This window comes from Odontomachus brunneus, unplaced genomic scaffold, assembly GCF_010583005.1.
Source record: "Odontomachus brunneus isolate Ranch 3 - 2012 unplaced genomic scaffold, Obru_v1 Obru_scaffold_118, whole genome shotgun sequence".
Taxonomy (NCBI): Eukaryota; Metazoa; Arthropoda; class Insecta; order Hymenoptera; family Formicidae; genus Odontomachus; species Odontomachus brunneus.
In genome coordinates, this window is record NW_022639568.1 from 776,214 (window position 1) to 801,781 (window position 25,568).

The following is a 25,568-nucleotide window of genomic DNA, read 5'->3' on the forward strand; positions in this document are numbered from 1 at the left end:
TTTTTTTGAATGATCTTTTTTTGTTCGTCAAAAATAAAAAGTACAGTCCCCCGAAACTTTTTTCTGGCTAATCTAACCTAACCTAATCATATCTCACTAAGATATATGTAACTAAGGTAACTAATCATATCTATATCATATGTTATAATATAACTAATCATATCTAACTAAGGTATATGTAATAAAGATAAAATAAAATATATACATAATATGAGACATTCTGTATGATAAAAACGAACTCAATACTGTTAATGTATACATTTCACATTTATATTACTGTAACTTAAAAAAAATCTTCAAGATAAAAAATTCTTTATTAAAAAAATTTTTTTCTTAAAACTCAGTTTAACAAATTTCTTAAAATAAGACCTTAAAATTTGGAATATTTTGGAGGGTTTTGTCACCATTCTATACATATAGTGAATTCTTCTCTCTTTTCTCAAATTTTCTCAAATACAATCTTTCTCATAAGAAATAAGAAATCTCGCTTTTTGCACGGAGTATCTCATACGTAAAAATACAAAATGTAATGACCTCAAATATTTTAGATTTCAATTGACTACCGATTAAAAAATAGCGTTACCTATCTTTAGGAGGATTCAATTCGAGATCCGCTTGATCCATCGTGACACCCTTGAAATTCAACTCGTCGTCCGGTCTACCTGTGCCTTCCCACCCCGGCGAGAGACGCACAGGTTCACATCCTGAAACAGGAATTTATCTGTCAATCTCGAAGTGGTCGATTCGATATCACACCTCGCATATCTCTTCTTCGCGAGTATCGATTGACCTGTGCTCGTCGTTAGTACACGTTGCTCTCCATGTACCTCGTTATCGTTACATCGACTAATTCGGCTCTTGCATGCAATATGAAAAAAAGCGAAAAAGAGACGAGGAAAATTTTCGGCGCACACACACACACACATGCCCTTTGTGCGCATCGGAACGATAATTCTGCAGTGTAATGGAGCGCTACAATCGAGCTATCAGTTAAAATCAATTAATCTATTCTGGGAATATAATACGCATGTGAATCAGTCCTTTGACATAATTTACACAGAAAGATAGCGACAACGGATGTGATTAAAAAATGACGTGTGTGCATTTAGCGAAGGAAAGAGAGAATACGTGTGTGGGAATATGTCTACTTTGCGCAATGAATTAACGGCTAATTAATTGCTAATTACCAGCGGACAGAGGATCTTTAAAAGTACTATAGGACGTATTGACACAACTTGTGGAGAAGAGAATTCATTACAGTTCTATCAGAGTCGTAGAATTTAACATGATATACATTTGAGATATCTAGTCAGCTAATATTGACTCAATCAATTAAAAACCTCGGAGAAAGATTCTTAATTGAATTCTGACGTGTCAAAAAGTGGCAGAAAATAGTTTTCGCGGCTGTTTGTCTCACATATTTCTTTTAAATGGAGCGATGTTTTGTTAAGATAGCAATTTTAATGTGAAAAACGCTCGAAGCAATGATGTGTTAATTTTACCAAGGCTTGTGAAAGAGATATGCATTACTATTCGATCATAAATTATTATTGCGTCTGTCACTCGTGAAGGATGTCGACATCGTTGCTCTAGCTTTGTGCAGTAACGTTTGACTATCAGTGGCCATGAAGAACCGCTCTCGTGTTCATGCCAAATCAGCATATTATGTCAATGAAATGAAACCCGTACGCATGAAAGAATGCGATTCCCTTTGATATTTGGTCGTTAAAATATGTATGCCGCGAGAACCGGAATCTTCCTGTGTTCCTCTTTCGCGGCGTTGAAAAATTTACTTCAGACGCAATCATCGCGTGTGGTGAATGATTGATGCACGAAGAGTCGAACCAGTCCAATTCGACAGAGGTGAACACGACACAGGAGTTGCAAGTGGATATATATACACATATATAGATACGTAGATTATTTCTGTACGACCGCATGTCGAACATTTAAGCAATTGTTTCATTTGTCGAGAGACATTTTTTCGTGTATAATAATAACAATAATATAAATAAATATGTAACAATAAAATAAATAGTATAATAATATAAAATTGTATAAAATATATTCTTCGGAATTTTATATTATTATAATATAAATCTGCATATATATACTTCTCAGAAAACTGATGTCTTTATTATAATAATATAATTATTATTATATATATTGATATATATCCTAGAATTTTATATTACATTATTATACCATTTGTTTTACATAAAATTTTGGGAAAATTGTTAATAGCGAAAAATAACATTTCTCACTTGAAATCGTTACAATTGCCACCAGATAAACCTCCAATGAAATGGGCGTTTACGACTGACACGAAATTCAATATGCATAGATGCGAAATTATCCACGATAACATTTCTGAACGGTACAACACATGATATTTTGTGCAGTTTTCAATTAAAGTTTCAGATTGAAGAGTTCTGCTGCATACTTCTATTAAATAATAGATACAAAGTAGGCTATATATGTGCACTTGAGATAACCTGCACTCGAAATATAAGAATCGTTTCTCAAATCTTATCAGTCTTTAGGCTCGAGGCTAATAGAATGAAGATAATAACATGTAAATAACACTGAAAAAACATCTCGACATTTATTGTCGAGAGATGCCCGAGATATACCATAGATTGTGTCTTGTTATCTAAACATTTTGAAACGGATATTGCAAGTTTTTTTTTCACTGCGTATTATCAATTCGAAAATCAGTAGAATATCTGCGTGTATTTGAATTTCTTATTTCCTTACAGAAACTTTTATAAGAAAGAAATGTCTAGAATGTCCAGAATATTTGTGTGTGCATTTAAAACTAATTTTTACTAACTAATTATACTCTAATTTGCATTAAACGTGCGGAGTAGACGTCCCGCTATTCTGAGTTTTGAGCGTTCACGAAGCTTGCAAAAACTAACGCTATCATCTCACACTACCTCGGAAGGAATAGCGCGCAGTAGAAAACGCTACCATCAGTGACATCGTGATAGCGTCTATTAACGCTATCTTGTAGCTTTATGAACAGCTTTTAGCGCTAAATAGCGCTAATAGCGTCTTTCCGTACGCACCTTAAGTAATCATAACTTATCTCAAGTTGCCAGCGATAAGGGCGCAAGAGAAAGAGTTATAGATTATTATGTAATATGCACATGCAACACACACGCAAATCAGAACTAATTACAAACAATCAAAACACGCTAACATCGGATTATTTGGATAGTACAGCGCGAGCCGCTGGAAGAACGGGTAAGTCTGGCGAATTACAAACCGACGCTGCAGCCGCAAATATTTAACCACCAGTGTCAAGGATACTACAGACAGCGAAGGTTGAAGGCTTCGGCCTCAAACTGGTTTAGAGTAAATGTGAAACGGTGGGGAGTAAAGTAAAACATCGAAAAGGAAGGTTACTGGGAAAGAAAGAGAGAGAGAATCGAGTTAGGTTTTTACAGTTAGCCTAGATTTTGTAATATAAAATATAATAATTCTTTCATGGTCGCGGAAATTGCAAGAGGAAAATAATTGATCTTGTGGAATTACAGTATAAAATAATAATGCAAGTTACCTAAAAAAAGATACTTCTGAGAGACAATTCTTATAAAAGTTCTGGACATTTCTTTCTTATAAAAGTTCTGGACATTTCTTTCTTATAAAAGTTTCTGCAAGGAAATTCAAACTTATATAATCACGAAATGAAAGAATCAATTAAAAGTCAATTATGAAAATGAGTGGAAACTTAACAGGACTCACATTTTTGATAATTCTGTGAATTAGAGAAATCTTTGGAAATGAATTAGACAAGCATGAGACAGGACACGCGCGAAAAACTCGATCTCGAATACAAGGCAGCAGCTGCCATGTCCCGATAGGGACAGATATCCATAAAAGAAGAAGATAAAGAAGAGAAGAAGCACGGGAGAGAGGAGGGAGAAGAAAGTCACGTTCCACTAACGGACGCGAGGAGAGGTGGGAGGAATACACGGAAGAGGAAGAGAGATTCGCAGGAGCGAACAGCTCTAGAAAGAGAGACGAAAGCAGTATTCTAAAGTTACCATTACCTTTCGTGGGTACGATGCGAGTCCCATTGGAGTCCTTCAGCAGAGTCTGCTCCTCGGGGCCCGCGCCGAACTCCTTCTTCGTGTAACTGCCCGCCATGTTTCCGCGCGAGAGACTCGACGAGAAAAGCCGCCCTGCAAGAGCCGACAATTCAAATCGGTGTAACAGTCGGTGAACCCGGTGGTGAGTCTCACATCCGCGCCGCCACAGGCGCGAAAACACAAAAGGAGGCGAGACGATCTTACGCGAGGAGTCGTTCACAGATCTGTCATATTACTCGTCGACGGAGGAGAAATTCCCGTGAAACTTCGTCGCGTCTCACAACGTGGTCCAACGGCCGGCCAACGTGTTCGACAACGACTTCGCTCAACTATTGCGCTCAACTGGTGCGAGACCGCCGCACACACTGGGGTTGTCCGAGTGCAGCGGCGTAATGTGAGCGACTCGTTATCGCGAGCGGTTATCGCATTATTCAGCGGGATGTCGACGTCTCGTCTCATTACGTCATTACTCTCCCGAGCAATTTCACGTGTGCGGCGGCAACGGTAGCCTTTCGGCAGGCGGACGAGAGGTCTGCTCGTTTTCGAAGAACCTCTGCACTAGCGCAACGAATTGGAGTGAAACAACAGGTCTGCTAGTTTTCGGAGAGCTTCAGCACCGGTGCAACAAGTTAGAGCGAAACAAGTATACTCTTTTTCACTTTCAACTTATTGCATTGGTTCAGAAGTCCTTCAATAGCAAGTCTAAATATACTTCAATAGCAGGTCTAAATATACTTTCTTTTTCTCGAGAGTTCTATTTTTTGTAGCTGAATTAGCATACACACTTCTGTAACCTAAAAAAAAAACACGTGTATGTAGCTGTGGTTTGATGTGAAAAAGAGAAAAAGAAATGGTGCAAGCCAGTGTAGCCAGGGCCTCTATTTTTTATGACTGCGATGTGATCGCATTTTATGACTGCGTTTCATTGCTGTTCAGCTATTTTATGATACGATTACACCTGCGCAAAGGAACTTACGTACACGCAAAAAATTTCAAGAACACTGACCCGGTTCAGCTACAAAGAACAGACCATTTATCGCACTATAGTGTGCATTAGTTTAGAAGTTTTTTGTAAACGAACGGACCCAAGAACGAAAGAATGCTTTTGCAGGATGTACCTGCTTACACGATCCTAGCTCGAAGAATCCGCTGGGAACGTGATGCTTGGACACTTGGACGATGATCCTCGGCGCGTCTCCGGCGACGTCGGTCGTGCGGAAGAGGAGAAGGTTGATGAAGAAGAAGAGTAAGCTCACGCGCGTTACTCGTCCCTACAGTCTGCGCTTCTCCTCCGCGGTTTTCTTCGTCTCACCTGCAAAGTGCGACCGTAACGACGCGCGTTAGTCCCCAGAATTCACTCGAGCGTGGAGGAGAAGAGTCTCCACGTGGAAAGTGATTTGGGCGGTACTGATGCCACCGCAATCGGAATGCTCGAAATGTCGACAAAGATAACTGGATCATGCCCCGGCTGTACTCTCGACTCTCGTCTGGGCGAGATAACGACCCATCGGATACACCCCACACCAGCCGCGTCACGTTGCGTCTTAATCACGCCGAGATCGAACTCTTCTCACGGCACGATGCAATGCGCGGTCAGGGGTTAGATGCGTACGAGAGCGTGGAGGAGAAGAGAGGACCGGGATGAACTTCGTCGTGGATTGACCGTGTCGAGTACGTACGAGAGCGTGGAACTGACAACGGGACGAAGCTTCGTCGGCGGAACGCGTCCTCGAGCAACTTCAGTCTATTATTGGCGCGATGACCCGCGGCGAACGTTTAAAACGAGAGGAGAGGAAGGAAGGTTCTAGAATCACCGTCGTCCACGCAGCTCAGGAGTGCACCACGTCGTCGTCGTCGTCGTGGAGTCGTTATTCCCACGCGGCCAAAGACAGAAAGCGAGAGACAAGTGAGAGAGAGAGTAATAGTTAGTCAACGATGTCGAGAGCGACGATCCTCGTAGGACGAGATCGCTCGAGATACGACGAGGCGAACTGCGCGACGACGACGACGAGCAGGCGGCACGCGAGCCATACCATGTTACCCGTCCCGCTTAGGTTAGGTCTGGGGGTTGAGAGTTCATCGAGATACGCCTTCTCTCCTCTTCTCCCTCCACCGCGGCCGCTGCGCGCGCGAAGCGAGATGCGCCGAAAAGTGCCGAAAGCGTGAGCCCGTCGCGAGTCGCGCCGATGAATGAAACGATACGACGGCGAGGGACGCGTGCACGTCTTGCAAAGTCACTTCCGGGATCCTGATCGGGATACGTACGCGCCGTTACACTCACACCCTTCGCACGCTCCTGCGAGAGTCACCTCCTTGGCCACTTTTTCCCTCCATTGCGTTTCTTCGACGTTACACTCGCTCGCTTCCTTCGACGAGGTGTGGGAAGTGTAAGAGGTGCAGGTGGAGAGAATGGACCGACTGCACCTCTTTGCACCTGGCGTTGTCCTCGTGGAAGCAAGTGTGCGTGTCTATGTGTTTCGATTTAAATACGGAAATTGCGACTAACGAACACACCGCGTTTGCGGTTTCCATCTATACTGTGTCTGATTAGATCGATGGTGCTTCATGCATATAAAAATAACGCGACGAGAGCGCTGTCAATAATGGTTATCACGGTGGAGCCTGTCCGCGCGTTTCGACAGCTTATTTGTCCAGCTGTGCGACGCGTGTGGAAACAAAACTGAAAAATTGAATAAAAAAAAACGAGATGCACACAGTGTCCCAGAACTCGTGACCTACATTTTGCACGAAAGCTTCGAATTGATTTCAATCCAACTCGATAAATTAATTGCAGGATAATCGTTGTGAAGAGACCAATTTGGTTAGTTTTACGAGAATGTCGATTTCCCAGATGCAACCCTTATAGAAATATACTAAGAATCATTGATAATTACTTATTTTCAGTATTAAAAATACTGGATAATAAGTAATTATCAATGATTCTTAGTATGATATTTCTATAAGGGAAGTGGCCTTTGCGATCTAAATTTGGCTTACCACAAATGAATTATTTCTTCCCATCAATTTGGAGTGAACTAACAAGATTCGTAACACAGAACTTGGTTATCTTCTCTCTCTCTCTTTGTATCAACTTTTCTCTAAATTATTTTTAGAAAATATTTTAGAAAAATATATCATGTTGAAAATTATAGAGTCACTATTACTATTGGTAATGATCATCTTCAATGTTTTTTTGTTGAGGAAAAATTGTACTTAAATTTCTTGATAAAATTAAGGTTGCAAGTTTTAGTATATCCTGTATATCTGAGCTGTGTATGCAAGATAAAATTTTGATAACACGATAGAGAGATAACACACGAGAGGATATATGTGTATATTTGGGTGTATGTATGTTCATATGTATGTATGTAGGTATTTTTCAAAACTACGAGCTCATAAATGTTCATTATGTACAATTTTTTATATATACAAGAAAATGGCAGTTTTACCTATCACATGTCTCTCCTAATCAGTTGCATTTCTCTTTGCGATTCTCTACATCTTCTGTAGCATTAACCCCAGGTCTCACACTGATATCGATTGTTTTTCTCTAAATGCGTGATAAATGCTTCTGCCTCTTCCTTTGTCATTTCACCTGTTTCCTTCGTCAAACTGACGAATTCGTCGCGCACATTGTTTGGCATGTTCTTTGAGTTTCCTGCTAGATAAATGCTGCCATCGTTCTGCAGAAATTGCCAACACAAATCTCTCTGTTGATGTATAACGTGTTGCACATACCTAAAAAATTAAAAAGAATATTAGAAATTAAGTAGGTGCAAAATAAAAATATAATTTTTTTACTTATGACATAGTAATTTGTCACCTTATAGTAATGACTGATATCAGAAAATCTAAAATAATATGCAGAAAATATATAATTAATATTATATGTAATTATAAAAATATATTAAATATATACTATATAATATAAAAATATGTCTGAATATACTGATTCTTATTATTTTGATATTTTGATATTTAAATATGAACACACATATACTCATATAATCTATGTTGAAAAAGTTTAAATGTTCATATTTAAAGACCAAAATAATAAGAATTTTCATAATTAGGTACCTGTTCATGTTCATTAGTATTTCTATTTTACATTATGTGTATATAATATTTATAAGTTATAACATAAATATGTTATAATCTCAAATATATGTATATATATATATATATATATATATATATATAAAATAATAATAATAATAATAATAATAATAAAAGTTTCTATTGATAATGCAATACATGGGACAAAACAGTTTCATAAACCTAACTTCATAATTTGTCTTCTACGACTCACCTAGTGTTTTAGCATACTCACATTTTATGTTCCTGATCCCTGGAGAACGCGCAGAACACCTTCAAGTCCTTCTCTCTCGACAGCCTCTTTAGATCCTCTCTGCAATGATAATCCTTCTCCTTATATCTGCAACCAAAGAAGAGCGCGTAGTCCTTCAAACTCTCGTCAGTCAGCGCTCTTTCCAGGAGCAAGGACCTGAACGGCGCCAATCCCGTGCCGGGGCCGATTAGAATCATCGGCTTGTTCTTCGCGAACCGAAAGGTTCCCTTCTGCAGCCAAAACACCACCTTATCGTTGCTCCTCAAACTAGCCAACCACTTGGAACACAAGCCAAAACGCGGTTCTAGCATCTTCGTTTTGTACTTTACGACTGCCACCAAGATTTCTATCGCGTTCGGAGTAGCCCTCAAGCTCGAAGCGATGCTGTAGGCGCGCGGCTTTATGGGAGACATGATTTCGAAGAGCACCTTCACATTCAGCTTGCTGGTAGTGTGCGGAAAGTCTACCAGGAGCTCTAGAATGTTCCTCCTCGGCCTGTTGATGTAATCGTAGAGTTCTTCTTGGCCGGCCGCACCGCTAAATTCACCAAGTTTTTCTTTCTCCAACTCGTTCTCGCTGATTAGCGACAGGGTGTGCATGGTGGATCGACGTGGCTTGAAGTTTAGGTCCCAATATTGCTCCACGATCTCCCCGAGAGTTAGGCTGCGTTTCAGCACGGAAGGAACCTTTATGTCCTTCTGCGACACTTGTATCACTGTGTCCGGGAAGAGTTTGACGTCGTGCTCGTGAAGAACATCGAAGAAATGTCTGACTTGTTCTATGGAGTTCTTCGATCGAACGTAGACGACGTCGCCCGGTTGGTAACTGATGTCGTCCGCTTGTATATGAATCAGTCTCACGTCCTGGAAATGATCCTCCGACGTGGTTCTTTTATTATCGACTATCGTCCCTATTCGTACTTCATCCTTCACGAGCGCTTCCTCATGAGCGTAGATGTCACCTTGGGATCGGCATAGACTGTTCATAGAACTCAACTGGCCCGTTTCCATCACGGCTATATCGAACCTTTCGATTATCGAGTTCTCCTCGTCGAACTTGTCTTCCACGGAAATGTTGAAGGTGTTCCCGACCTCATCCCAGAGTTTTTTAACCCAGGGATCAATAACGGCGTCTATTCCTAAGTCATGCTGGTCATCTGCGAGACCAACCGGCAACAATTCCTTGCCGCCAAGCTGTGCCAGCCGCCTGTTTAGCTTCTTCGCGGCAAAGTTGAATTTCTGATAAGAGCTATCGCCTAGACCTAGCACACCATATGCTAGATCCTGTAGCATGTTTGTTGCAAGATTCTTCCACAACAACAGCCGCCAGAATCGTTGCATGTTAGCTGGAGGATCACCTTGTCCTGTGGTGGCCACCACAAATATGACAAGCTGATCAGAAGTAAGACTGTGCATGTCATAGTCTTCTAGAGAGGAAACAGTGCTTCGTAACCCTTTTCTACAAAATATAAAATAGAATATTACTTATTTTCTGTAAAATATAGGAAAAGAAAATTAAAGATACACTAGATGAATAATTTTTGTTTAAAGGACAGTGTTAAGAAAAAAAGAAAGTAGTAACAGTTTTATCTTCCTAAAAAAGGAGAGGTAAGATCTTAGTAAACATTATTCAACATCAATGTTATAATTTCTCACTCAGCAATATAAGTGTAATATATGTTTTACAAAACAGTTACATTATTGAGTGAGACATAATATTGATGTTTATTGGGATAAAGAGGAAGAGAAAAATAAGGCATATGAGAATGAAATATGGATGCTATACCATCTAACATATCAATTTGTTTTTATCTGCACATTTCTCACAACTGTTGATTAATCTAAGCAAGAATATGTTTACAACCAATGTGACATTTTGATTGCTTGATGTATAAGTTTGTAAAAAAGGATTATTCGCTTCCATGTGATCAGTAGAATAGTAAACATTTTGAAAGAGGTAAGAGATTATACAATTACTTTTGTAAAGATAAATAACTGCAATTATAAACAAATTTGAATCCATGTAGTTAAATTGTCTGCCTCCCCATATGGAGTCGTATGTAAGTGGATAACTCTTATTGATACAAATTTAACTACAGATCAAAATCAGTTCTGATCATAATTAATTACAATTATGGATCTTTACAAAATTAATTGTATAATTTCTTACCTCTCTTAGAACTTTTACTTTTCCTCTATTAAAGATATATAATACATGTCCTATGGAAAAAAATAATCCTTTCTTAAAGACGCGTATACAAAACGTCAAACTGTCAAAATGTTATACTGACTTATTAAATTCCTGTTTACTAGATTACAACTGTCATGAGAAGTATGTAGCTAGAGATGGATGCGACTGTTTAAAATTTTTAGAGTATTAATCCAGTGAATGGTATAGCATCCATGCGTTCGAGTGTACAAGAAAGATGAAGAATAAAACGGCAATGAGACTACAATTGAAGATAAAGATAACAAGGAGGAAGAGAAGGAGTAGGTTCATGCCAAAAGAACAATAACAAAACCTTTTGGCACTCTTCCAGATTTGCTCGGCGACGTCTTGAGCAGTTCCGGTCTCGCTTCCGTACAACACACGTACAACTACTGCATTATCCAGCTTCTTCATTGCAAATTTTTTCGGGATGGCTCAGGATGAGTTCCAACTTTCGCCGCGACGAACCTAACCTAATCGCGGCGAGTGACACGTTCCAGCTGATCGTCAATGAAGTTAGTATATATAGATCCGTTCTTGTTCTGACCGCATATTCTGCACTTTCAAATCGCAATGTGCGACATTCCCGCACTCTGAAAGAGGCGAAGGATTCCTCCGATCCTTCCGGTCGCGACGTGCAGAAAATGCAACTAGGTGTAACAGAGTGCAGGTAAAAAGTACGGCATATAACCTATCGGACGACAACGCGGGAAACCACGTCTTGGCTCTCACGATAGCTCGTCTTGCCGCGAATCTCGTTCTTGACGAAATGTCAAGGATAAATGTCTAGGCTAAGTGCTCGAACGGTCACCTGGCGGTGGGCCCGGGATATTTATAAACAAAAAACAGCTTTGCGCGCGCGAATGAGCGAGTCGACCATTTCTTTCTTCCTCTCAATCCCTCCATCACCACTTCGTCCTTTCGTTCTCATTGTGAGATCAGTCTGGATCAGTCGATCGAATAGTTGCGAGAAAAGAGGCAAGATACAGAGTCAGAATTGTGAAAATATTAATTAAAAATTCTTCTTAATTTAATAACTTATTTGAATGTTTCAACTAATTAAAGACTGATTCAAGCAAAATCAACTCAGAAATGTTTTGACTATTGATATGAGCAAATTTAATCGATTCAATTGAAGGTTGCTTGGTGACGATTGATATGCTCAGTATTCTTTTCAACGCAGCTTTTTTTCCCGGGAAACGAATAATCTCGAGTAATCGCTCTGAGAAATAATGTGGCTTCATGACACATTTTCTCTTTACTCTTTTCAACTTGCGATTCAGGATAATAAACTTATACTCTGAAGTTCAATTATGCTTATCATTCATACCTGCTTGCCTATAACCTTAAAAAAATTTGAAACAATTTTCACTGAGCTTTAATCCTTATTTCTAATCGTCTTCTCCGGCTGTAAGTCGCGCGTTGGAGGTTAGGTCGGACACGCGCGCGCGCGCAAGCTCGCGTGACGTAACGGTGCGGGACGTCGAAGGAGCGATCCGTCGGTTGGCAACATTGGCGTCCCGTCTGTTTGCGGATGACTGTCAAAACCTACTTTCGCGAGAGAGGAGCCGCGAGATCCTCGTCGTCGTTGCCGTCGTCGCTGCCGCTCGCTCTCTCGTCGTCCGCTCGTCCGTTCGCCGTCCGTGCACGTGTCCACCGGGTCCGACGCGAGGGAAGGAAGAAAGGAAGTGGCACCATGAGCGCGCGTGAATACTTGTAGGAGAATGTCGTGGCGCGTGCCGTGACAACTCGCCGTCTTCTCGAGTGAAAAGAGAGATAGAGAGGGAGAGAGAGAGAGACGTCGCCGCCGTCGCCGTCATCGTCGTCGACGGCCAGTCCGTCGTCGCCCACCGTCACCGCCGTCATCGCTTCCCTCCGCCGTGTCCCTCTTTGCCCGCTCGCGGATTCTCCATCGTGGAGGCCTCGCTTCGGATCAGCCTCGCAGGATCAACTACGAAGGTGCTGGAATCCTCGACTTGGAGACTTCGTGCGCGGAGTCGACGGCCGCGCGCGAGTCGTGCGTCGCGCGGTACAGCTACCTGCACTCTCTCTCTCTCTCTCATTCTCTCTGCTTACAAAGCAGTGTGATCGCGTGACTGACGACTGAATGATCGTGTGCTTCCACGACTGGTGTCGGTTTCAAGGTCCTCTCTCTCATGGGGCCGCATACTCGAGCGTGACGATAGCTTTTTCGACAGGCAGACGGGCCGGACACTTAGGTGACCTTAGTTCCTAACACCTGAGAGGTAGCGCGCGCGCACACACGCGCGCTTCCGGGCCGACTTCCGCAGGTAGCGGCGTCTCCGCGAACGCGCGGGACTCCTGGACAGTGTTCCTTCACGAGGCACGGGCGCAAGACAGGTCAGTCAGTCAGACGGACAGGCGTGATCGCTGTCACGCGTTCCGCGGATTTCCTCGCTTCTGCGAGGTGTAGCTTAATGGTTGGCGCGGATCCGCCGTAGCTGTCTCGCGAACATTCGAATGTTCGAGGTGTAGCTCGCGAAGTGTGCCAAAAGTGCAGCTGAATAATAAGCAGTGGGTCTATGGATAATATTTATATTTAGATTCCAACGTACAATTATACGTTAGATTCGATCAGTATAGCTGCTATTAGACCTGTTCTTTTTAGCTGAATTTTTAGTGCTGCATTAGAAGTTTGCTTCTGTTCCTTCAACTAAATAGGTTATATACCTATTTCATTTCAAAGACAAAAGTACAGTCTAGTTCGGTTGGAAAAAATGGACCTATTTTTATCAGGCTGTTTATCTTGATGGTCTGTTATGCGAATTCAAATTTTAATAAAAAGTTTTCCCAAAAAAAAAAGAATTCCCACACACAGAGATGAAATTGAGCTCACCTGGATAGCACAGATGTCTAAAAGTCATCTTGGAGGTATCTAAAGGACATTTTGATTGTTTTAGGGCAGTTTTTCAACACATACAGCAGGTCGAACTCTCTCTCTCTCCTTCAGTTTACTCTTTTTTGATAAATATTTGAAAGTTAACTTGTCGAGTTGAAACTTCTATGTGACATTTGTATCTGTAATCGTGATTCAATTGAAAAACTCTCATTTAACTTTAGATTCAAATTGTAATATCTTACTTGGAATGAATTTTGTGTAATAGTTATTAATATGGGCCTTAAACATCCCTCCTAACTTTGTGTTAATAGTTGTCAAATTCATATTTTTATTCAGAATTAGATCCAAGTTCTTTCCAATTGAATTATGATACGTGATATTTATATCTGTGTATGCGATTCAACAGAAAAACTATCATCTAACTCTGAATTCAAATCTGAGTATCTTACTTGAAACGAGCTTCAAGTAACAGTTATAAAGACCTTAGATATCAATCTAAGACTGTATATACATATATGTATATATTTTTTTTAACAGTTGTCAACTAAAACTTATATGAGATACTCAGATTTTAATTCAAAGTTAGATCTTCAAAGTTAGATTTTTATTTGAATCGCTTAATACATCTGACATTTTATGTCTAGATTAATAGTTGTTATTTGAAATTTATCTCATGTAAAATATCTAAATTTTCATTCAAAGTTAGATACAAATATTTTAATTGATTTATAACATTTATATTTGTAATCACAGACTGGAATACTTATATCTAACTCTGAATTCAAATTTAAATATTTCACTTGAGATGAATTCTGAGTAATAATAATATGTACTTTAAATGTCCTGTATCAATAGTTGTCAACTGAAATTTGGCTTATGTGAGATATTCAGGACCATATTAATAGTTATTTGAAACTTGTCTTATGTGAAATATTCAGATTTTTATTCAGAGTTAGATAAAAAATTTTCAGTTAAGTTATATGTGACATTATATCTGTAATCGTGATTCAACTGAAAAACTTTCATCTAACTCTGAACTGAAATCTGAGTATTTCACTTGAGAAGGATTTCAGCTAACTATTAATATGGACCTTAGATTTTTATTCAGAGTTGAATTCAAGTTTTTTTTTAGTTAAATTGTAACATATATGACATTTATATAATCGCAATCCAGCTGAAAAATTCGCATTTCTGAACAATAACTCTGAATTCCGATTTGAATTCTTGATACAGTGAAGACAATTTTCAAATAACAACTGTTAAGTACAGACCCAAGAACGCATTTGAGACATTTGCGCTGTCCAGGCGCAGCTTCTTCTCGGAATACTCAAATCCGCGGCTCCGTGATTCCCCGATGACATGGAAATCGGAACAATGTGCTCCGTACACGCGACAACACAGAGTTCACACGCTCGCGACCTTTCGGTACATTCGTAGGACTATGCTTATTCGAGCATGTGCTTGTTTCACTCGACGGGTACAGAAGGTGCAGAAAGACGCGGCTGAAACGAGCGTGCCAAGCCAGGTTAGAGTCGTGCTCGTTCTGCACCTTCCTTGTCGACACACGTGGGTGCTTTCGTTTCATCTGCGTTTTCCACCTTGAAGATTGAGCGGACGAGAAGTCTGCTCTATTTAAACCGCACTTTCTCTCAGTCTTCCTCGCTGCTCAGCTTCTCCTCGACATTGGGCCCCCGAGTGCGCGAGTGCAGAGAGTGCAAGTCAAACAAACCGTAGATTCGAGAACAACACGCGCTCGCCCTGCAAAGGACACTTCATACCAAACAGTTACTATAAATTATCTATAATTTTACATCTTGCCTTTTTTAATCACACTCTTTGCTCCTCTCCTTTCTTCTCCTCTCTTCTTTCCTTCTTCATTCGCACAGATCCGTTTAATTGGCAGGTGGAAAATTCGAGAGATTACTGCTGGAACGAATAGACTCATTGTTTGAGCTCAGCTGTATGGAAGAAACTGGAAGGATAAATCACTGCGAAAGTCAGCGCGACGTAATCATACTGCCTGCAAATATATAACTTCTTTCTCATTCATAAATCTGATATATATATATATAATTAAACTGAAAACTTATCCAGAGCGAAGAGATGCTTGCAGCAACTCCGTGCCTCGGCAATTTCAATTATTTCAACAGCTTCAAGGGGGAACACCACGGTGAGGCAAAGGAGAAAGAATATCTTTAAGAAGTTTCTTTTAAGTAACAATATATAAAGATCATGAATTTTCGGCGAAAATCGGTCGGTATGTTTTTTATCAAGTTTTGGAAAAAAGAAAAATTTGCATGTAAACGAAAAGACGTCAATTTAAGAATTTGCCGCAAGGTGGAAGCCAGTCGGATCGATAGATTTCTAAATATCTTCCGGGCTAATTTTATAAAGATAGTCTCAAGAAATACGCGTTAAAGTCATCCCCAGTGCTTTTCGATAACGCTTCAAAAATTCTCCTCTAACTTCGTCAATCTTCAACCAAGCTTTAAACAATTTTCCAAAATTATATAATCTTTCAGAAAACGCGATGAAAAGAGTCGAGTTTCCGACATTTCTACCGTGGTGTTCCCCCATAACCTTCTTCTCTACGTAACGTTTAACCTCCGGCGTTTCTTTGCAGACTTCCATAGATGTCGGCATCACGTTCAGCGACTTCGTTTCACCACAATCGGTCACCATGTTGATCACATAACGCAGACTGGGCTGTACACAGGATCAAGAGGCGTAGGATCCCCTCCTGGATCTGCCGCCACCTAGACCACACCTAGAATTTCATGTCCAGTGCGTACCCGGCTGTTCTCACTCGCGTTCCGCCGCAGCATCGTCGACGAGCAGCGAGTTTCTTGCGGCCGAGAGAGAGAGAGAGAGAGACCAGAGAGACAACGCTTTTCCTTCACTGAGCAACAGCCGGCGAAGATGAACAGCAGGCTTGAAGAAACGGAGTCGAAGTGGATCTGCGAGTATTGCACGTATGCCAACTGGCCGTCGTCGCTGAAGTGCACCATGTGCCGGGGTGCAAAGCCGTTGTTGGGCGAGGACATTTACCGTCTGCGCGATCCGAGTCCACAGCGGGCTTCGTCCAATGTCGCCTCCGGTCCTGTGAGTCATCACCATCATCAGCAGCAGCAGCGCGCGAGTCCCATCGCGGATCCTACCTACGGTCATAACTACAGTCAGAACGTGCCGTCCGCGGGCAAGTGGTCGTGCGGCATGTGCACGTACCTTAACTACCAGAACACCACGCGCTGCGTGCAGTGCGGCAACCGGCGGCCCGCCATCATCGCCGCCATCGGCACCAGCGCGGCTAACAGCATCGCCAACACCGTCACCAGCACCACGACCATCAGCACCACCACCACCACCACCGCTGCCGCGACCGCTGTGATCGGCCAGTCCATTCATTCGTTAGCGTCGAACCTCCACGAGCATTTGGCGCCGCTACGGCTGGCCGACGGCCCGCTCAATTCCGGCTCGAACAACTCGCAGTCCACGCCGGTCATCAATCTCCATCCTGAACGAGCCTATCATAACGTGCAGCAGCAACAGCAAGCAAATATACACCCGGAGAAATGGTCCTGTCACGCGTGTACTTATGAGAACTGGCCCAAGGCCACCAAGTGCGTCATGTGCGGCCAGCCCAAGGACAGGGATAACAGACGGGATAACAATAGGTCCGCCGTGAGCAACCTAGGGGTGCCAAGTCCCGAGAGGGATCATGGCCAACAACGTGGCCTGCCCTCGCCACCCCATGCGCCTTACATTCACCAGACGCAACGGGAGGACAACTCGGCGATAGGCAGGAGGTGATTACGCTGCTTTACTGCTTGTTTCATTCACCAAGTCGGCATTATTGTGCTATAATTACTGCTATCATTAGTCCAATCCAGCATAATTAATATAGGAAGTCTGTTCTTTATAGCTGTAGAGAGTAAGTTGCATTGTATGTTGCATATTTTTCTAAAGTGAAATAGATACATATTTGACACTTGAAAGAGAGAAGAAAATGGAAAGATTACAAGATAGTTCAGAAAGCCCAGAAAAGACAGATCTGTTATTTATCTAGGCTGAACAAAAGTGTCATCGTCTCATGAATGTCGCACGTTTCGCAAATATTGTTTAATGTGATTTTTCTTAACGAATTTTGTCGGTAATAAGCGCTCGATTTATTTCAGAGCTTCGCACAGGTACACGGACAGTCGTAACGACAATCTGTCTACTCCTCAATCCCCCAATAACTGTGATTACGAGCGCCGATTGAAACAGCTGCGACGCCACACAGACTGGTGCTGGCTGAACGCCTGTCTCGGCATCGTCGAGGGTGACAACACTCCCGTAGAAGCTTACCTGGCGAGTGGTGGTGACCCTGCCCGCCAATTGACTCATTCTGAGGCTTTACTCCTCAACAGAAGTAGTGCGTTTGACGTCGGGCACACCTTGGTGCACTTGGCTATTAGGTAAGCCGGTTATATTTGTCATATTAACGAGTATTACGCAAATATTCGAAAAGTTGGGGAAATTACTTTTGTAAAAATCACTCGTTAACATTATTCTTTAGATACTGAAAAAAATTCTACACAGCAATGTCTAAAAGATATCTAAAAAAGTAGGATACCTTTTAGATGTTCTTAGTATCTCTCAGAAGTTTATGTTGTCTGGGTTATTTTAAAAAGTAATTCGTTACTTCGTTATTCTCACTCATGAAGTAATGAGTCGTTTACAGTCCTCATTGTTTTTTTAATCAATTTTCAAGATTTACGTTTCGTTGTCGCTCAACTCATATGAAGCAACAGTTATATTCGTCATTGTTACTAAAAAATGTAATTGCATTGCTATTATCGTTACTGATAAAAATAGAATAATATTGTTACCAAGTTGTTATTGAAAAGATAATTTGTGTAGCGATAATGATTACAAATGACGTTACAAAAGTAATGTGCTGCTTCCCAACTATACATATATTACATTTTAGATTTGGTTTCCGGGTTCGATTTTTCCGCGTGGATTTTTCTTTGTTTAATTTCGATGTTTCGCGAACATTTTAGTCCGCTTCATCAGGGAGGAACGACGCGATGCCTTCCTGATGAAGTGGACTGAAATGTTCGCGAAACATCGAAATTAAACAAAGAAAAATCCACACGGCTCAAACCCGGAAACCAAATCTAATATGCATGGACACCGCGAAAGCTTAAAATATCAATATATTACATTACAAAACAAGAAAGGGGAAAGAAAAGTATTCCTTTTCATATGTTCTCGCGATATGGATCTCGAGTGATTCTCATTTGGAATTGATATTTCGATAGGTTTCAAAGAGAGGATATTTTAGCTACGTTGCTGTCACAAATAGAAGGCTCGGGCTCGGGAGTGAAAAGAGTGCCGAGTTATGTTGCGCCCGATCTGGCGGGTCAGATACGCCGGCACGTTACCAACAATATACGCTTACGGAAGGGATCGTTTCCTTGTTATTTTGTCACGGACATGGCCACGTTTGCTTTACCAGCCGAGGTATTATTACTGTATGCTAATTTAAAAACGATTAAAAGCAAAATTGTAGCTCTATAATTTCTCCGAAATTATTCTAGTCTATCGAAATATTATAGTCTAGCAAAAACGCTACACTTCTAATTTGTCGACGTTCCTTAAGGTCGAGGACTTACCCAGCATCGTACAGGAGCAAATGCTGGAAGAATTATTAGACAAAGAGGCACAACAGCAACTGGAAGGCGGCGGCGGCGAACCGGCAGCTTTAAACTGGTCTCTGGAGATCACCGAACGGTTAGGCAGTCGTTTGCATGCTCTTTGGAACCGGTCAGCGGGCGATTGTCTCTTAGACTCCGCTATGCAAGCCACCTGGGGCGTCTTCGACAGAGACAATGCTCTGAGGAGAGCGCTCGCCGATACCCTGCAACAAGCCGGGCAATTGTAAGCGCATTATGCAATAGTATGCAAGTAACAATTGAAAATATAAACATATGTTTTTGTATTATACGCAATAATATAAGACATTAGTAATATATAAAAGAATATATTACTATATAAAGCTATAGCATTAACATATATATGTATAGAGAGAGAGTATACAAATAGTACATAAAATATATAAAATAATATAGTAATATAAAAATTCCTGGTTTTAATAATCTGTTTGGGATAAATTTTGAGTGCAACATATGTTTCAACAAGTGTTTCAACGCGGAAATCATTGACATTGTTACAGCTTTTATCCCCGTTGGAGAGAGTATGAGGCGTCACAGGCATCTAGAATGTTAGATTTCACCTTAGAAGAGACACAATGGCAGGAGGACTGGGAAAGCTTGCTGGCGACAGCTGCTCAGCCCGGCAGCGCATTAGAACAATTGCACGTATTCGCTCTCGCCCACATACTGAGGCGACCCATTATCGTTTACGGGGTCAAGTACGTCAAGAGTTTTCGCGGCGAGGACATAGGTGAGTGCTCGGCGAAATACGAAAACTTCACTTCTGCTCGTTTCAGTTATTAAATATTTGTTACAATATTTGAAATCAGATTTGAAGTCAGTTGAACAAATTTGAAGGAAAGGGATTACTTGATATTGAAGAAAAATTAATTCGTTATTTTTGAAACTTATAATATGCGATTCGATCTGCTGTTGTATTTTTACTCTCTGAATTTCTAAATGTGAAATCCACTCGAAAAGTAGGATGATAGTCAAATCATTTGAATTCAAGTGACTCTTCACCTATATAGAGTAAACTTTTCCGCTTTGAATGGTCAAGTGAATATTTTTATTCGAAATTCTAGTTTAATTCAATATTTTATATTCCATTGTCACTGTTAATATCACTGGAACAAAATCACTGTAATAAGCTAAAACATTCATTTATCTGAATTAAGAATCTTCTCTGCGGTTGAGTGAAACATTCAATTTTGCGATTCTGAATGACAATATTTTCAATACCGTTTTGAATGAATTTTTGCTTATTTTAAGTAAGGTTTACTTAAAAAATTTAGAGAGTAGTGTTTCATAATTGTTCTATGACCTATAATTACGATATACTCTCTGTAATTATAGTCTATAATTAGAACCTATGTTCTATCGTGACAATCTAATTCTAAAATTCGCCATGTTTGCAGGCTACGCGAGATTTGAGGGCGTCTATCTGCCGCTTCTTTGGGAGCCCTCGTTCTGCATTCGTTCGCCGATCGCCCTCGGCTACACCCGGGGTCACTTTACGGCGTTAGTACCGATCGAGCCTTACGCCTCGTCGCGGATACCGCCTCTGCCGTCCCACCACCACCATGGCGGCGGGAACAGTCCGCTCGAGCAACTGCAGTTGCAGATGCAGACGACGTTCATGCCGCTGATGGATCGCGAGCACAAGCTTCTACCGATACACTTCCTCAATCCTGACGAGGTCGGCCGCGAGGAATCTATTTACAAAGAATGGCTCGACGTCTGCAGGACTGAGGGTGGTATCCTCGTCGCCCAGCAGAAGCTTCACAAGCGACCACTGCTCGTGGCGCAGATGCTGGAGGAGTGGTTGAATCATTATCGTAGATTAGCGTGAGTAATAAATCGCCTTCTTTTTAACGTTTGGCAACTATTAGATGGAAAGAAAATTATAGTCTTTTCACATATAAAATTTTTTCAATTTTATTGTGTTTCCAATAACACAGGAATGAACTGTCATTGAGGTCTATCTTGCTGAGAAACATAATAAATTTTGTTAGGAATATAGCACATTTCATAGTTTCTAAAATATAAATAGCGTATATGAGATAAGAGGATAATCAATTATTGTAGGATATCGATCTATTCCTTAATTACAAAATCTTGTAATTTTTACTGTAAAATTTTCTCTGTGTAGAATTACTATTTATAACTCTAACTTTAACTTAACTTTAACTAACGTAAACTCTATTAATTATTTAATTACTAATTAATATTACTATTAGTAATTAATAATTACTGATATTACTAATATAATTAATAACAATAACAATAATAATAATAATATAATAACCTACATATACAACTCATATAATATATACTCATATGATTAGAATTAAAATTACATTTTCTCTCTTTCTTTCTACTACCTTTTCTCTTCAAAATTGTCTGTAAATAATAAAGTGTGGATATTTGAACATTCAGGCTTAATTGCATTTTGAAAGAAAACAAAATTATAAAATTTCTCGAGCTACAATCTTTTCTTTTCTTTATAATGTTGCAGTCAAACCAACGACGCACCATTCTCGAGACCACCGACATTGCAGGATTACAGCAGCGACGGCGATACCGAGGACGAGTAGTAGCGAGGTAATCCCACGTGTTGGGACTGTGACATGAGAAGCATCCTTTCGCAGAAGTTTCGCGATATTTCATTTGTTGCCTCGCTAGAACTCTTGGAGAGGACCTGGAAACTCCTCTTCTCTCTCTTTTCCTCTGTATTTTATTCATTTTTGCTCTATGATATGTACAGAAGCCTTGGGGACTCTCTGTAATTTTAACGTGAAAATAAATAAAGTATAGGGGAGAAAGTTCCCGGAATCTCCCTGCGCAAACGCACTTTAATGCAATTGTGAACGGAGTACACATCCACACCTGTGAAACATGGATGCTTCTCGGCGGTATTAGGATTAGGAAAGTGAGACGGAAATACTTCGTCGGCTAACTCGAATACTATCGGGATATCGCCACGTCCATACATACAAATACATTCTCTCGCACTGGCAATGTATCGTCGTTAATTCTCAATCATTGCGCAGAGATCGTGAGGTTCGTTGAGATCATGGAAGCTTTCGGAGAGTCGATGATTAGCTTGTTTTTTGTTACTTTTTTTTCAAGGAATCTCTTCCCGACTTGTCGTGCTGACTTATCAAATTCACCGTCAGAATGAAACGGTCGTTCTAAGACAATTTCTACAAAGTCGGTGAATACGATTATCTTTTGTGGCCGGACATTTTTTGGATCGAGCGTGTGTGTTGCTTCTTGAACATTCATTTGTGCGGCACGATTTTTTTGATTTTCCCGTAGAGGCAAAAAGGAAGCAAAAAAGAAAAAAGAAAACGAAACTTCGCTAGTCTCTTTCTCCACCAGTGTACTCGAACTTAGTTTCTTCAGATGGAGAGAAGAGAGCGCGCGTTGAGTATGTGTTATATATTTATATATATATGTATATGTATAAATATCTCGAAGTGTGTGTGAGTTTTTGCGGTACGATACGTACGATTACGCGTAAGTGTTATTATATACAATTCATTGCCAGTGACATCGGGATGAAAGTGTAGAGAACACTGTCGTTTGTTACACATCGGATGTCGTCGTTTTTTGCATAATAGAAATTTAATCTCTAGGCTATCGAAGGCGGGATATAACAATTTTTTCACAGATAGTTTGTAAAGTTATTAGTCTCGTACGAGAGAGTGCAAAAGAGAGAGCGCAAACTGTGTTTTAGAATAATTTCTCCCTTTCCCTCTTTCTCACTCTCTCCCTCTTCCTCCTCCCCCACCCCCCTCTCTCTTTCTCTCTCGCAAAATTACAGAATTTCCTAGAGATCTACACGAAAAATCTATCTCCGCGCGTTTTCGGAAGCGCGCTCACTCGTTCATTCGTTCGTCGCGTTCCACTTTTACGACGAACGGAGGAATACACGGGATGTCGCGATCGATCTATATCTCGACGGCTAGATTCGGCCGGCAATTCCGGCTATCGTGATTAATCATCGAAGATGAGAAACTCACTGCGCGAATAGAACCTTAGAAAAGAAAAGATACAAATAAAAAACGAAATAGCGGAAACGATCTTCTCAATTAATTCGAGACCAATTTAACGGAATCTTCCAAGCCGAGACTCACTCAGTGAAGAAAATCGGCGAAGTCCAATGACCGGCTCATCATCTCCTGAGGAAACGGGCGGAAGGTAATATAACTTCGTGGAAAATTGCGTTACCACTGAAGAAAAGAAGAGAAGCCGTTATTCGCCCCGTCCCTCGCGTCTCTTGCCTCGATCTCGAATCGGTCGAAGATTTCGTTCGTTGAGCATCGAGCACGCGACAGTAAGACGGGACCATTCCTAATCCCCTGCGCGATCGCTAGACTGGTCTTCCTCAGCGTGGGGAGCATAGAGCTCGACAACCTCTGTATATAGGATAAAACGCCGACTTGTTAGGTTTGATTCTTTATCGCTCAATTAGTGTACACTCACGGAACTTAAAAAAAAAAAAAACAAGCATACAGTTGAGATTTGGTGGAAAAAAGTAGAAGAAGAGAATATTAACGCAAGCTAGTGCAGCCAGTTCATCATTAGAAAACAAACCCTATCGGCATCTTCCTTAATCATTGGCTCTCTAGGAAAATCTGGCTTTTCTTAGTGACCAACTATATCTGCTTGTAGTTTACTTGTGAAAATCCCTTCTGGAATTATACAGCGCAGGCAAAGAAGCTTAACCTGTTCTCTAAAGTGTATTCTTCACTGAAATGCCGTATTTACAACTAGTGATTCACTAGTAAAATTTCGCTGAGATTAGTCAATAGTAACGACTGTTTCTGTCATTAACAAGACGTATAGAAGTCATTAATTCCATCAACACGCAAACGTAGAATGTTCAAGTTGATAACGTATGTTCAAGTTGGTAGCGTATAACGAGTTTGTGTATCACAGATACTTTGCAGTGAGAACTCACTTCCATTTCACTCAAAATCAGCGAAAATCAAAACAGAGCAGTAAAGTGGGAGTTTTTACTGAAAATTAATGAATACTCACTGATCGTCTGTAAATAGTCCTTCGATTCAGGGAATATTTTTGCTGATTCACTTCAAGAAAGTGGTCGGAAGAGAAGCCAGATTTTTCTGAAGAGTCAATGACTAAGAACGATGCCTATAATTGGGTGTTTTACCTTAACCTTTAACTCACTCGTTAGAGAAGAAAGTCAGCACGAAGCGGCCGGGCACCACAAATGAGCAACGACCTGTTTCCATCACGGAGATGCACTGAGCACACACACACACACACACATATGCCTCAATACTCATTAGATCTTATTAGTCGTCGGTTGGACGTGTTTTTTCTCGCGAGCGTTGAGGCATACGAACACACAAGAAAATGTTTTGCTCTGATCTAGTCTAGAATTCTAAATGTCACAGTTGAGAAATTTGTCGTTGTTTTTTGTATCTGTGCTACGTAGGATTTACAGCAGCAGCGTTCTAGTACCATTTGCAGACAAATTTAGGTCCCGTTACCAATTATTAATCTGGCCTTGGTCTCGACGGGCACCACAGAGAGAGACTTTCTTGTTGAAAATTTTACAAATAGTCCAGATATAAATTCCGTCTTTGCCATTAAATATTGACTAATTACAATACACATATGCAATGTGCGCAGTGTTTGCTAGTCACCCGTGTCCGTCTTAGCGAATTTCTCGTAAATCTAGATCATTTTCGCTGTGACTGCAAGGCCATTTTCTTTGAATGAACAGGCAGGTTTCTTCCGCGTCTCTTCTCTTCAGTTGCATATCTCGTGTACTTACTCGCGGTCTTGCTCCTTCCCTCCACCCTCTCCTCACCCATCCACTCACCCCTCCATCGTCGAGTCTCGAGTGATACATACCTATCTCATTCTAAATAGTAAAAAAAAATGTGTGACAGCGCAACCAGACCGAGGAAAAAGAAACAAACGTAAAAAGAGCGCAGTTTTGTACGCGTGAGACGGAAAGCCGGCCGCTTTTCCGGCGTGCGTATCGACAGGAACTATAAAACGGGCGTGCGGAAAATTGCGCTTTCCTCTATGGCGAGAAAAACGGGGGAAAAATACTGAAAAAGAAAACAAGTGTGTGTGATTTCTCCCAACATGTTGAATAAATAAATAAATAAATAAATATATATATATATATATATATATATAGAAAGAGATATATATAAAATATTATACGACGCGTACCGTAAATAGAACTTTTATAAAGCGATGAGAAATTAAAGAAACAAGTGACACGTATTTCAGCGTTAGAATAAAAAAAAAACATTCACTCAGTCTCACATACACATACACACATACACACATACACATATAGACAC

General features: G+C 40.7%; 2 protein-coding genes and 1 long non-coding RNA gene across 14 annotated transcripts in view; 2 read left to right on the forward strand and 1 right to left on the reverse strand.

The window, feature by feature from the left end:
• LOC116849582 (NADPH-dependent diflavin oxidoreductase 1-like) overlaps positions 1–12,092 on the reverse strand; it is a 20,251-nt gene extending 8,159 nt beyond the window's left edge. The window contains exons 1-4 of one of the 9 annotated variants that reach the window (XM_032826889.1): positions 10,967–12,028; positions 8,428–9,903; positions 7,753–7,835; positions 584–701 (exon numbers count right to left, since the gene is read on the reverse strand). In XM_032826889.1, coding sequence (XP_032682780.1) covers positions 584–701; positions 7,753–7,835; positions 8,428–9,903; positions 10,967–11,067 — 1,778 coding nt within the window. In that variant the 5' untranslated portion in view covers positions 11,068–12,028. Of the gene's footprint in view, positions 1–583; positions 705–4,058; positions 4,191–4,301; positions 4,512–5,215; positions 5,410–5,709; positions 6,948–7,493; positions 7,836–8,427; positions 9,904–10,966 lie in introns of those variants that run through there. The other 8 variants (XM_032826885.1, XM_032826886.1, XM_032826884.1 and 5 more) reach the window with 8 other exon arrangements.
• LOC116849585 lies at positions 4,096–7,897 on the forward strand. Its single transcript, XR_004379163.1, has 2 exons — positions 4,096–4,239; positions 5,209–7,897. It is a non-coding gene; the product is annotated as an uncharacterized LOC116849585 (long non-coding RNA).
• LOC116849581 (ubiquitin thioesterase trabid) lies at positions 11,145–25,568 on the forward strand. Of its 4 annotated transcripts, XM_032826878.1 has the most exons (9): positions 12,181–13,014; positions 15,417–15,520; positions 16,137–17,319; positions 17,689–17,970; positions 18,820–19,021; positions 19,161–19,438; positions 19,734–19,963; positions 20,631–21,060; positions 21,731–25,568. In XM_032826878.1, exons 3-9 carry the CDS (start codon positions 16,433–16,435, stop codon positions 21,807–21,809), a joined length of 2,388 nt encoding a protein of 795 aa, XP_032682769.1. In that variant the 5' UTR covers positions 12,181–13,014; positions 15,417–15,520; positions 16,137–16,432; the 3' UTR covers positions 21,810–25,568. The 4 variants fall into 4 exon arrangements, with proteins under 4 accessions (XP_032682771.1, XP_032682769.1, XP_032682768.1 ...); XM_032826880.1 differs by lacking the exons at positions 12,181–13,014; positions 15,417–15,520 and adding an exon at positions 11,145–11,168; XM_032826877.1 differs by lacking the exon at positions 15,417–15,520.

Bases quoted from the DNA above. Each gene is read 5' to 3' on its own strand.
- LOC116849581 (XM_032826880.1), top strand. From the start codon at position 16,433: ATGAACAGCAGGCTTGAAGAAACGGAGTCGAAGTGGATCTGCGAGTAT. The intron at 19,964-20,630 runs GTGAGTGCTCGG...CCATGTTTGCAG, and splicing joins TTTTCGCGGCGAGGACATAG to GCTACGCGAGATTTGAGGGC. The intron at 21,061-21,730 runs GTGAGTAATAAA...ATAATGTTGCAG, and splicing joins AATCATTATCGTAGATTAGC to TCAAACCAACGACGCACCAT.